We start from the raw sequence: 13,023 nt of genomic DNA, 5'->3' as shown, positions 1-13,023 counted from the left end.
TGCAAACACTCAAAGGGTGTACATCGGAAACATTCTCATCTGTTCTCTCCACAGACACTGACTGACCTGCTGATTGTTTCCAGCAGACTCTGTTTTAAGAGTCGTTGCAGCGCGGACTGGGAAAGGTTAAACGGTTACCTCCGTGGGTCGTTTTCAGCAGCCTCTCAGAACATATATTTGGGACTGCTGGTTCCAGGACAATGGAGAGCCTCAAGATGTTTACACTGACATCAGCTCGGGCACAGCTGGAGATTAAAACAACACAATGTTATTATCCAGGACTGCTTGTTCAGAGCTGCTTCGTCAAGTCGTGCAGGAGAAACGCTGGAGAAAAACCTCTGCTATTTCAAATAGAGCATTTTAGCCTTCTGAGGTTTACTATGGCTCTTCAGACGTCCACAATGATGTCACTGAGAGTGTACCAGAATTCTTCCAGCAGTTGACATAGTGATAAACCAGTACACACATGAACCAGTCAAGAACAAATTACTGACCAGCATTGATGCAGGCACTGCAGATATAGTAGCAGACTGCTAACCAGAAAGAAAAAAAAGCTTTGCATTTATATAGCGCCTTTCACGACCACCGGACATCTCAAAGTGCTTTACAGCCAATGAAGTACTTTTTGGAGTGTCGTCACTGTTGTAATGTAGGAACAACACAGCGTCACAGGTATATGCCAATTGGGCATTCAATGGAATTCAGATTAGAAATGAGCTTAAATACTATTACTGTTCAGTTTTGTAAACAACTTTTAAGACACTAACAGGTATTGAAACAGATGCAAGCACCAACATTGAGCCATCAATTGCCTCAAAATGGAAAAGTCAGTCACAACAACTTGTATTTATATAGCGCCTTTAACAGAATGAAACATCCCAAGGCGCTTCACATAAGTATTATCAGATAAAAAATTTGACACCGAGCTGCACAATTAGAAATTAGCGCAGGGGTCAAAGAGGTAGGTTTTAAGGAGCGTCTTGAAGCAGGAAAGTGAGGTAGAGAGCTTTAGTCAAGCAGTTCCAGAGCTTGGGGCCCAGGCAACAGAAGGCACGGCCACCAATGGTTGAGCGATTATAATCAGGGATGCTCAAGAGGGCAGAATTAGAAGAGCGCAGACATCTTGGGGTGGTTGTGGGGCTGGAGGAGATTACAGAGATAGGGAGGGGTGAGGCCACAGAGGGGTTTGAAAATAAGGATTAGAATTTTGAAATCAAAGCGTTGCTTAACCAGGAGCCAATATAGGTCGGCGAGCACAGGGGTGATGAGTGAGCGGGACTTGGTGGGCGTTATGACACGGGCAGCCGAGTTTTGGATCCTCTCTAGTTTATCACAAGAAGCCACTGATCTGGCCATTGTATCCGACACTCTTCCAGCTACTGCACCTGTCTGCCCAACTTGGGAAACAGCATAGGTTGTACAATCAAGCATAAAAGAAGCAAAGTCCAAATGATTAGATGAGCGCTATGTTTGGTGGACTGTGCTCACTGGGTGGCCATCCTCCTACTTCAATGTTTTCCCCTCAAAACAGTGAGTGTTTCAAAATCTCTCAACGACCAAGTGTTTTATTTAACAGGATTCCCTCTGCCTTTTGCAAACTACTGAACAGTCCATCCATGCTTTGTACTTAACCAAAGTCTATAGGACGGATATGGAGGTGTGTGCACATCATTCAGTCCCAACATAGTGCAACAGCTCTTGGCTCCATAGAAAGACAGACCTGAACCTCCCATTCACAATCCCACAATTTCAATTTTGGATTCCACTCGAGTCTTTTCACAACTGGCACCCAGTCCGTTACAGAGAGACAGAGACAGAGAGACAGAGAGAGACAAAGACACAGAGACAGACACAGACACAGACACAGACACAGACACAGACACAGAGACAGACACAGACACAGACACAGACACAGAGACAGAGACAGACACAGACACAGACACAGACACAGAGACAGAGACAGAGACAGAGACAGAGACAGAGACAGACACAGACACAGACACAGACACAGAGACAGAGACAGACACAGACACAGAGACAGAGACAGAGACAGACAGAGACAGACACAGACACAGACACAGAGACAGAGACAGAGACAGAGACAGAGACAGAGACAGAGACAGAGACAGAGACAGAGACAGAGACAGACATGCAGCCAGACCAAGTGGAGAGAGAATATTTGAGGTTTTAAAAGTTTGAAAAAAAATATAATACATTTCAAAGAGAAATTATGGACATTGAAGAAGTTGTAATGAGTGACGTGGATGAGGTGGCTGAGGTTGGAGAGAGAAAAAGGGCCAACCAATTTTCAGATGAGGCCAACGCAGCCTTGGTCCACGAAGTCGAAAGCAGGTGGAGCCAATTAACCCAGGGTGGGCGTGGGAACCCCCCCCCCCCACCCCGCCAAATGTGTACCAACGTATATGGTGGAGATCGCGGAGATGGTGTCGTCGGCCGCCCATGATTATAGTGAGCCGAGCCAGTGCAGCAAGCGCAGGAACGACCTGGTTGCATCTGCGAGAGTAAGTACTCAATTTAATAACTTTAATCATGCACTGACCCATTACTTAAAATGTAAATCTGCCAGATTGTAATTACACTTGGTAAGCTGGGTAATCTTGGTGTCACGCATTACTTCCTTTCCACGATCTTATGACACTGCTTCTCTGAACGTAGATGTGCTAATCATGCATCAATTGCCTCCAAACTCTATGAGCATGCATATATCATCTAACATATATGGGACTTTGAAGAAAAGCATTGGCGATGACCAATTGTGGATGTCTATCTGTGTGTTCCGTAATAGTACCTGGGTAATTAGCTTTCCACCATGCTCTGGTCACCTTTGCAGAAGAAGGATATCTGCAAATCGTGTGTCGGCGCACAGGAGGGCGGCCCACAGAGCTGGCAGAACTAGAGGAGCGGGCCGCAGCCCTCGTTGGGGTCCATAATCGCTCGGCCACCCGTAGTGGTGCAGATCCGGTTGTGGCTCCACATAAGTAATGTATAAACCTCAGGTAATTTCATGTAATTTAATGCTATTTGAGTATAATATATTAATAATGTAATGTAATGTAATTAATGCTGGGATCATGAAATTTTATTTTAATGCCATGCAGTTTCTGTACTGTCTGTTCATGTTAATTAAATGTAACGGCTCTCGGTGATATCTAATGCAGTGTTGCTCCTCCGACATATGCCTGCGCAGCGTAAGCATTCTCATGTCACCCTGGCCCTCCCCTCCTCTTCTACTAACCTTTCATATTATGTTTTCTAGTTGCCCAGGCGCCTCGCAGAAATTGGGAGCCCCCTGGAGCGTCGCCCATTTTAGTTCAAGTGCTGCTCACCATCGGAGACAAGACCACCGAGGAGGAGGATCGGATGGATGACCCTCAACCATGCTGCTCAACACAAGGGGACTTGGGGAGTCGGGGACCCAATCTACCTGCGGCCACCTCTTCATCAACCGAGGAAGTAGCGGGGCCAAGCGGCTTGCAGCAGGGCCCACCGAGTGGTCCAGCACCTACGCCGAATCCGTGGAGGTTGGTGCGGCGAGGTCGGCACGCTCAGAGACAGGCGGATGACAACCAGGACATGGTCTCACTGCCGAGGGCGCGCGTCGACATCGGTCGCGAGCTCCTCCAGGCGCTAGGTGGGTTCACCGGCAACATTGCCACGCTCTCAACGCGTCATTCGGTTGATTGCGGTAATGCGGCAGACCAGCAATATCGTTGATGCCATGCGGCAGACGATGGTCTCGGGGTACGACACTGCACCCCAAGGTGCCGTACCACCTATGCCGACAGATCAGAGTCAGGAGGAAGCAGTGGCTTCGGACTCTGGACGGGTCTTCGGATACCCAGTCTTCTCTGGGATCCCAAGATGTGACTCTGCCACGGTCATCCCCTCCCTCACAGCTCGAGGTGCCCTGCTGCAAGACGGCTTGGAGTAAATGCGGGTAGGACCAGGGGCAGGGGCAACGTTAGGGGGAAAGGGGTCTGTTGTTAAGGTCATGGGGATCGGGGGGGGGAGGTTAGAGGCAGAGGTAACGGTGGCCGCAGATAGAAATTTTGCCTAGTTTGGGGGGGTGGGGTTGTTGTTGTAGTTGTAGCTATTTAAATTATTAAAAAATTGTTGACTGTCAGAGGGAGGGGGGGGTTTCTATTCTGTAATGTTTGTATGTTATTTGTTTTTTCCCATTTAAAATTTTTATATGCAAGTCTAAAATTTCTTTTTAAAAGTTTTTTTTCAAATTGTTAAATTATAAAAGATTTTTTATTACACTTACAATTGTTGCGCAGTGTCTTTTACAAACAGAAGGTTAACCATTAATACAAGGGTTGCAAACAATGGCCAGGCCAGGCAAGGATGAAACGTAACGTAACTGTCACCAACAGAACTTCAAGCAAAGCATTCATTTGTGAGCTGCTGATGCAACAGTCTTGCAGCTGCGTGACTACCATGGGGCTTCTCAGGTGGTGTTGGGGGAGGGCATGGGTTTATCGCCAGGCTGATTGTCCTCCCCAAGGTCCTCCTCCTCCTCCTCTCTCTCTCTCTCTCTCTCTCGAGGTGGACCGGCAGTCCCATCTAGCAATTCCTGTCCCCTCCTGATGGCTAGGTTATGCAACATGCAGCACACCACAATGAACTCAGCGACCTGCTCAGGCTGGTATTGTAGGCTGCCTCCAGAATGGTCCAGGCATCTGAAGCGCTGCTTCAGCACTCTAATTGTCTTTTAGACAATATTGCGTGTGGCTATATGACTCTGATTATAGCGATGCTCGGCATCTGTCTGAGGCTTATGGAAGAAGGGTCAAGAGCCAGGTAGCGAGGCTGTATCCTTATCACCAAGCATCCAGCATTGACCTTGTGGCTGACTTTTAAACAGGTCAGAGACAGTGCTCTCACACAAGATGTGCGCATCATGAATGCTTCCTGGAAAACTGGCGTTTACTGCCATGATTATTTGCTTGTGGTCGACAATGAGCTGCACGCTCAGGGAGTGGAATGCTTTTCGGTTACGGTAAACCTCTGGCTCCTCTAAAGGTGCTCGCAGTGCGATGTGCGTACAGTCTATTGTACCCTGGACCTTGGGGAAGTTTGCTATTCTCGAGAACCGCAAAGCCCTCTCACTCTGTGCCTCGCTGGTCATAGGGAAGTTTATAAAGTTCATCCTGCGTGTGTAAAGTCACCTGGTGAATGCAGCAATGTGTGAGGCTCTGAGAGACACAGCAAATGTCGCCAGCTGAGGCCTGAAAGGAGCCCGATGCATAGAAGGAAAGTGCCGCAGTGACCTGAACCTCAACAGGCAGTGCGGTCCTGAGGGTGCTGGTAGGCTGCGGGTCTCCTTTAATGAGCTGGCATATCTCACTGACGACCTATTTTCGGAAGAGCAGCCTTCTAACGCACGTTCTATCGGACAGGTTCAGGTATGAACGCTGCTCCCTGCAAATGTGTTAGGTTGTAAGGTCTCCTCCTCCTCAGCAGTCTGCCACCTCTTTGGGCACATAATGCTCTTCAATGAACCTTCTCCCATCTCTATTCTGCAGCATATGAGTAATCAGCAACACTGGCTGAGAAATTACAGGCCCCATCACGATAAATGCCCTAATCTGTCTTCAAAATTATTGAATTGTCCTTAAACAACCACAAATTTACTTAAAATTAACCACAACGTGCGGAGATGATTGTCAAGATTTTATAACACCCTTAAAATCACTCACGAATTACTTCAATGCTCCCACAACTTTAAGCAGCCTTTTCTTCAACCATCAGATTTACAAAATGGCGTCCATACCGCCGGGTTACGGTCAGGTGAATGCAACTTTTTCTGAATGACTTTTTGGACAGGCGATATATCAGTGAAATGCCGAAAGTAGCGCTCGGCGATAATTTGGGCGGTATTTTCCATTTTAAACAAACAGTCTTCTGGGCAGCACACGAGTGAAGACGTCAGATTTTAGGGAAAAAAATGGGCGGGCGGTTTCGCTCATCGCCGGCGGTAATTGAATGCCGAATGTACCGCCGGCAAGAAATGGGCGGTAGTTTCCATTTATAGACAAGTATGAGTGGTAAAGAGCATCTCGCTGTTAATATGGGCGCGAAATGAGCAGTAAATGGGCGGGTGGGTGCCGAACATCTAGCCCTATATGTGGCTCTAAGATAAAAAAAAAATTTTTTTTTTTTTTTAAAATAGAGATTTTTAAATCGAGCTGATGGTTTTGAGAAGAAAAAAAGTGACTGGTCACTTTCCCAGCGTGTTGTCCTTTGTCTACAGTCACAAGGCCATTTAAGACTGAGATGAGGAGAACCTCTTCACTCAGAGGGTGGTGAATCCTTGGAATTCTCTACCCCAGAGGACTGCGGAGGCTCAGTCTTTGAGTATGTTCAAGACAGAGATCGATAGATTTTCGCATATTAAGGACATCAAGGGAAATGGGGATAATGCAGGAAAGTGGAGTTGAGGTAAAAATCAGCCATGATCTCATTGAATGGCAGATCAGGCTCGAGGGGCTGAATGGCCTACTCCTGCTCCTCCGAATTCTTAAGTTAATTGCGTAAGAAATTTCACATAATTCGTGGGTTTCATTTATTCTGTGGAAAATGGAACCACACTATACATATTCAGTTGATATATCAGGCAGCTGATGTATTAGGCTCTGAGTATGCCTCCTTGTAGAGTAACTTCCTATGCAATCCTATGTAACTTCAGTGTTGGGACTGAATGATGTGCACGCACCTCAATATCAGTCCTATAGAATTTGGTTAAGCACAAGGCATGGATAGACTCACCCCAGTATCAGCCTTCTCAAATTTCTTTTTAGGATAAAAAAAAAAGCAATTTTTGTTTCTTTTGCTCAACAGGGCAGCACCATGTTTCACCGCTTCAATCGAGCCGACGAGCACAGACCTGACACAAGGCGGTGCCTCCACATCGAGAGAGCGCGGAGCACCACGGGTGCAGAGCCAAGTATTTAAACAGCAGCACGGCGGAGGAGCATCAGAGCAGGGCAAAGCACCTCAGAACATTTGCAACCATGACGTCAGAGACAACGTAGCGAAGGAGCCCTTGAAAGCCAAGGCAAGTCAATTTAGTATACACTAATATTAACTGAAGTTGGTTATCATGGATTGAGAAATAACTCTTAATAAAAGGGTTAAAAAAAAAAAATCACAGAAATTCATTACTAACTGATTTGAAAGCAAGCTAAATCTATTTACTAATTATAATCTAGACCGCGAGTGATTCTGTTCGTTCCAGGGCATATGGGAGGCTGACATTTTCCTGGATCGTATGTTCCAAGGGGTGGTCACCCTCACAGCCACAGGCAGCTCAGGACAGTACGTGGGTGGCCATTCGGCTGGGTAGGAAGAGGCAGGCAATGTCGGAATCGTCAGGGTGTGTGGCGCTCACTGACCTGTTCTCAGGATTGAATACTTCGAAGGAGTGCAGTCCAGAGCAAGGCACCGTGAGGCAAAGGACTGCACAGGGAGGAGGAGAGCAAAGCGAAGCGTAGGAATGCAGAGGTTATCGGGGATTCAATAGTTAGGGGGAGAAGACAGATGTTTGTACAACAGCCAACGTGAGGCCTGCATGGTGCACTGCCCTCCCTGGTGCCAGGGTAAAGGACATCACTGAGAGAGTGCAGAACATTTTGAAGGCGGAAAGGGGAACATGTGGGAGCCAATGACGAGGGAAGGAGAAGGGTAGAGGTCCTGCAGTCAGAGGTTAAGGAGATATGGAGGAAGTTAAAAACCAGGATCGCCCAGTGGCACACGTTGGAACAAAATAGGATAAAACAGGTTAATGTGGGGTTGGAGATATGGTGCAGGAGGGCTTCAGATTCCTGGGGCATTGGGATCAGTTCTGGGGCAGGAGGGACCTGTTGAAGATGGATGGGTTGCACCTCGACAGGGCTGGGACCACTGTCCTCATGGGGAGGTGGATGCAGAGAGGATGTTTCCACTGGCGGGGGAGACTAGAACTAGAGGCCATGATGGAGTATAAAAGCAGGGAAGTCTTGCTACAGTTATACACAGTATTGGTGAGGCCACACCCGGAATACTGCATGCAGTTTTGGTTTCCATATTTACAAAAGGATATACTTGCTTTGGAAGCAGTTCAGAGAAGATTCACTCGGTTGATTCCGGGGATAAGGGGGTTGACTTATGAGGAAAGGTTGAGTAGATTGGGCCTCTACTCATTGGAATTAAGAACGAGAGGTGATCTTATCGAAACGTATAAGATTATGAGGGGGCTTGACAAGGTGGATGCAGAGAGGATGTTTCCACTGATGGGGGAGGCTAAAACTAGAGGGCATGATCTTAGAAATAAGGGGCCACCCATTTAAAACAGAGATGAGGAGAAATTTCTTCTCAGAATGTTGTAAATCTGTGGAATTCGCTGCCTCAGAGAGCTGTGGAAGCTGGGACATTGAATAAATTTAAGACAGAAATAGAGAGTTTCTTAAACGATAAGGGGATAAGGGGTTATGGGAACATCTAGGAAGTGGAGCTGAGTCCATGATCAGATCAGCCATTATCTTATTGAATGGCGGAGCAGGCTCGAGGGGCCGTATGGCTTACTCCTGTTTCTATTTCTTATGTTCTTAATGAGTGCTTTGAGAATCATAAAATGGTTGCAGCACAGAAGGAGGCCCTTCAGCCCGTCAAGCCATGCCAGCTCACTGCAAGAGAGCTTCAGCTACTCCCATCGCCCCACCCTTTTCCCATAGACCTGCAACATTTTTTCCTTCAGGGACTTATCCAATTCCCTTTTGAAAGCTACAACTGAGTCTGCCTCCACCACCCTTTCAGGCACCGCATTCCAGATCCTAACTACTCGCTGCGTAAAAAAGTTTTTCGCATGTCGCCTTTGGTTCTTTTGCCAATCAACTTAAATTTGTGTCCTCTGATTCTCAACTCTTCTGCCAATGGGAACAGTTTCTCTCTATCTATTCTGTCCAGACCCCTCATGATTTTGAACACCTCTCTCAAATCTCCTCTCAACCTTCTCTGCTCTCAGGAGAACAACCCCAGCTTCTCCCGTCTATCCACATAACTAGAGTCCCTCATCTCTGGAATCATTTCCGTCAATCTTTTCTGCACACTCTCTAAGGACTTCACATCCTTCCTAAAGTGTGGTGCCCAGAATTGAACACCATACTTCATCTGAGACCCAACCAGTGTTTTATAAAGATTTAGTGGAACTTCCTTGCTTTTGCGCTCTATGCCTCGATTAATAAAGCCCAGGGTCCCGTAGGTTTTTTTTTTAAAAACAGTCTTATCAACTTGTCCTGCCACCTTCAAGGATTTGTGTACAGACACCCCCAGGTTTCGATATTCCTGCATCCCCTTTAAAATTGTACCATTTATGTTATAATGGCTCTCTTCATTCTTCCTCCCGAAATGTATCACTTCACACTTCTCTGCATTAAATTTCATCTGCCATGTGTCTGCCCATTTCACCAGTCGATGTCCTCCTGAATCTGTTACTATCCTCCTCACTGTTTATTACATTTACAGGTTTCGTGTCATCTGCAAACCTTGAAATTATACCCTTTATATCCAAGTCCAAGTCATTAATATATACCAAAAAGAGCAGTGGTTTAAATACCAGCCCCTGGGGAACACCATTGTATACTTCCCTCCGGTCTAAAAAAAATCATTCACCACTACTCTCTGACTGCCCTATGCCAATGTTGTATCCATGCTGCCACTGACCCTATAATCCTACGGGTTTTAATTTTGCTTATTATATGGTATTTGGTCAAACACTTTTTAAAGTCCATATGCACAACATCAACTGCACTACCCTCATCAACCCTCTCCATTACTTCATCAAGAACACAATTTGCCTTAAACAAATTCATGATGACTTTTATAGGTCCATATCCTCTGAGACCCTTGTCTAGCAAAAATCTATCGACCTCAGATTTACAATTATGAACTGAGCTAGCATCTACTGCTTTTTGTGGGAGAGAGTTCCACACTTCTACCACCAGTTGTGTGAAGAAGTGTTTCCTCACTTCTTTCCTGAATGGCCAGGCTCTGATTTTAAGGTTTTATCCCCTTGTTCGAGAATCCTTCATCAGCAGAAAAAGTTTATCTTGATCTACCCTATCAATTCCTTTCAAAATCCTAAAAACCTCAATCAAATCACTCCTTATCCTTCTAGATTCCAGGGAATACAATCCCAGATTATGTAATCTCTCCTCATAGTCTTGGAGCCCTGGGAACATTCTGGGGAATCTGCACTGCGTTCCAAGGTCAATATATCCTTTCTAAGCTGCAGTGCCCAGAACTGTCCTTGAGATGTGGCCCAAACAGGGCTTTGCATAGCTGGAGCTATCATGCCTCGATTGAAGTGTGATCTTGTGTATTAAATGTTGTATTTAATATTCAAGACTCAGCATTTCTTGTTTTGAAAAAATTGTTGATCCCACTTTCAAACTATTGAAACGTTCATTCCTCTCAAATGAATCGAGTCAGCCACTATCCCTGAAGAAGTCCTGTGTTCAGCTAAATTCCCAGTTTTTCACGTGAAGCAACAAAGCCACCGATGAAAAAAAAACACGATCGATTTGTAACACTGCTGCCGTTCAAATAAAATAAAGACATGCATTGAAAAAATGCCTTTCACGACCACCGGACATCTCCAAGTGCTTCACAGCGAATGAAGTACTTTTGGAGTGTAGTCATTGTTGTAATGTGGGAAACGTGGCAGCTAATTTGTGCACAGCAACTCTCACAAACAGCAATGTGATAATGACCGGATAATCTGTTTTTGTTATGTTGTTAAATAGAACAAAAAGCTGCTCAAAATTAGAGCATGCCTCATGAGAAGGAGGTCAACCCCAAATAAATGATCTGCTTACTCTTAACTGACCATTATAAAAACATGTCCAATAATTATAAACCATCCCCTTGGAGACTATCAGAATTTGAATAGCTGCAGTAAGGGATTCAGTAAAATACACACTCAGGAATTCCTTCATTCAGGGAAGGTTCATTAAGGATACGAGGAGAACGTTAATGCATTTTCTTTTGAGCACTCACCACGAGCATGTAATTGATTTACAAAACAGTGAGAATTACACGATTCATACAATAACAGAACACATACAAAATTTCAAAATGCACTTCATAACTATGTATGTAGGAGTGTTGGTTTATACTCAAAATCAGTGCAAATCTCCTCTTCCTATCAGCTGCAACGGCCCACCATGAAATAGTCTGGACAGTCTTTGTCATGTATGTACATTCTGTTTGTAGCCACCAGATGGCGTGATTGTTGGAGGCCACTGAGCAGCACGCACATGATGCTGCTCAGGTATAAAAGGCCAGCTGTTTTGAGAGTCAGGCACTTTTGAGCCGAAATAATGCAGAGCCAAGATTGTAGCTTGCTTAGTTAAACAGTACTCAGTTTGAACCTTTATTGCATACATAATAGTCTCAACTCAGTCCCTGGGAAGTCAACAGCAGAAACACCATAACTTGGAACAATCTGACATATTTCAATCACAAAGGCCTCAACAATAATCAACAAATGAAGCTGTTGCATGGAATTATGCAGAATACATCAGATTTGCAGCACAGAGACAAGCCATTCGGCTTAATTGGTCTACACCAGTGTTCATGCTCCACACGAGCCTTCTCCACCCTACTTCATCTCACCCCATCAGCATATCCTTCTATTCCTTTCTCCCTCATGCAGTTATCTAGCTTCCCCTGGTGCAGTTGAAGTTTAGATGAAGGTGCGTTGCTGGGGCAAAGTAGAGGGAGATAGCCCTGTACCTGCCTGTGCGATACATCACCTGATTGCTTCAGAAACTGAAGGTACTCCCCTGTGACAAAGACATGTTTGCATTTCTCATCAATGACATCCTTCACCACAGAAATATAGCAATCGCCGCTCCCACACCCTTCAAGTGCATTTTTAAAATAAACGAATTTCATTGCATTTAAATTTTTTAATTCATTTCCATCAGCAGCATGTGCCCTCACTTCCCGTCAACCCGGATCATTCTTGCTCTCTGATTGAAGCTGGCACCTTCTTTGTCTGTATGATAAACTTCTCCAGTCTTTCAGAGATGAACATTTCAGCAATAGTTTCTTCATAGAATGCTTCTTCAGAATATTCTTATTCTCCCTCTACATTTTGCCCCAACAACGTTAAAAAAAAAGAATACATAAAATTTATGAGGGGCCTAGATAAAGTGGATAGGAAAGGCCTAGTTCCCTTAGCACAGGGGTCAATAACCAGGGGGCATAGATTTAAAGTCATTGGTAGGAGGCTTAGGGGGAAGTTGGAGAACTTTTTTAACCTAAAGGGTGGTGGGGGTCTGGAACTCAGTGCCTGAAAGGGTGGTAGAGGCAGAAACCCTCACCACATTTTAAAAGTACTTAGAAGTGCACTTGATGTGCCGTAACCTACAAGACTATGGACCAAGAGCTGGAAAGTGGGATTAGGCTGGATACGCGGACACGATGGGCCGAATGGCCTCCTTCTATACGCAAATTTCTGTGATGGAGGAAAGAACTGATACTCATGCAAAATTTTTCAAAAGGCAAACTTTGTCACCTCATTTTTAAAACGATGCGGCTGAAAGTTTCTTGATGCACTTACCCCCGCAGCAAAACCAAGACTTCCATCCAGTATGTGTTTCTGTGTGGGACAGAGATAAGAATGACATTAAAACACTTTTACCAAGAAAAAAAAATAAAGCATTTAACTAACGCCTTTCATGTCCTCATGTACTTTTGAGGTGTGGTCACGGTTGGACAGCCAAACGCAACAGCCAATTTTCAGACACCAAGGTCCCTCAAATAGTAAAGAGAAAAATGGCAAAATCACCTGTTTTTGGTGGTGTCGGTTGCTCAACATCAACATCCTTGTTTCAAAACTATCAAAACTCGCCTCCATATGTCAGGCTTGAAATCCCAGCATTGTGCAAATATTGATTAGTTACACCCATAGGAAGTGAGCACTTACTAATAGGAATGGTCTTTGGCACTTGGAAC

The 13,023-nt window shown here is 45.2% G+C and overlaps 1 protein-coding gene across 1 annotated transcript in view; it reads right to left on the bottom strand.

The window, feature by feature from the left end:
- Positions 1-13,023, bottom strand: part of LOC139226760 (zinc transporter ZIP11-like) — an 807,495-nt gene that overhangs the window by 776,307 nt on the left and 18,165 nt on the right. Inside the window, exon 2 of the mRNA XM_070857754.1 lies at positions 12,629-12,667. Coding sequence (XP_070713855.1) covers positions 12,629-12,667 — 39 coding nt within the window. The remainder of the gene's footprint in view (positions 1-12,628; positions 12,668-13,023) is intronic.

This window comes from Pristiophorus japonicus, chromosome 16, assembly GCF_044704955.1.
Source record: "Pristiophorus japonicus isolate sPriJap1 chromosome 16, sPriJap1.hap1, whole genome shotgun sequence".
In the NCBI taxonomy this organism is placed as follows: domain Eukaryota; kingdom Metazoa; phylum Chordata; class Chondrichthyes; family Pristiophoridae; genus Pristiophorus; species Pristiophorus japonicus.
Note: the sequence above shows the minus strand (reverse complement) of the source record. Positions and strands in the feature narration are given on the sequence as shown.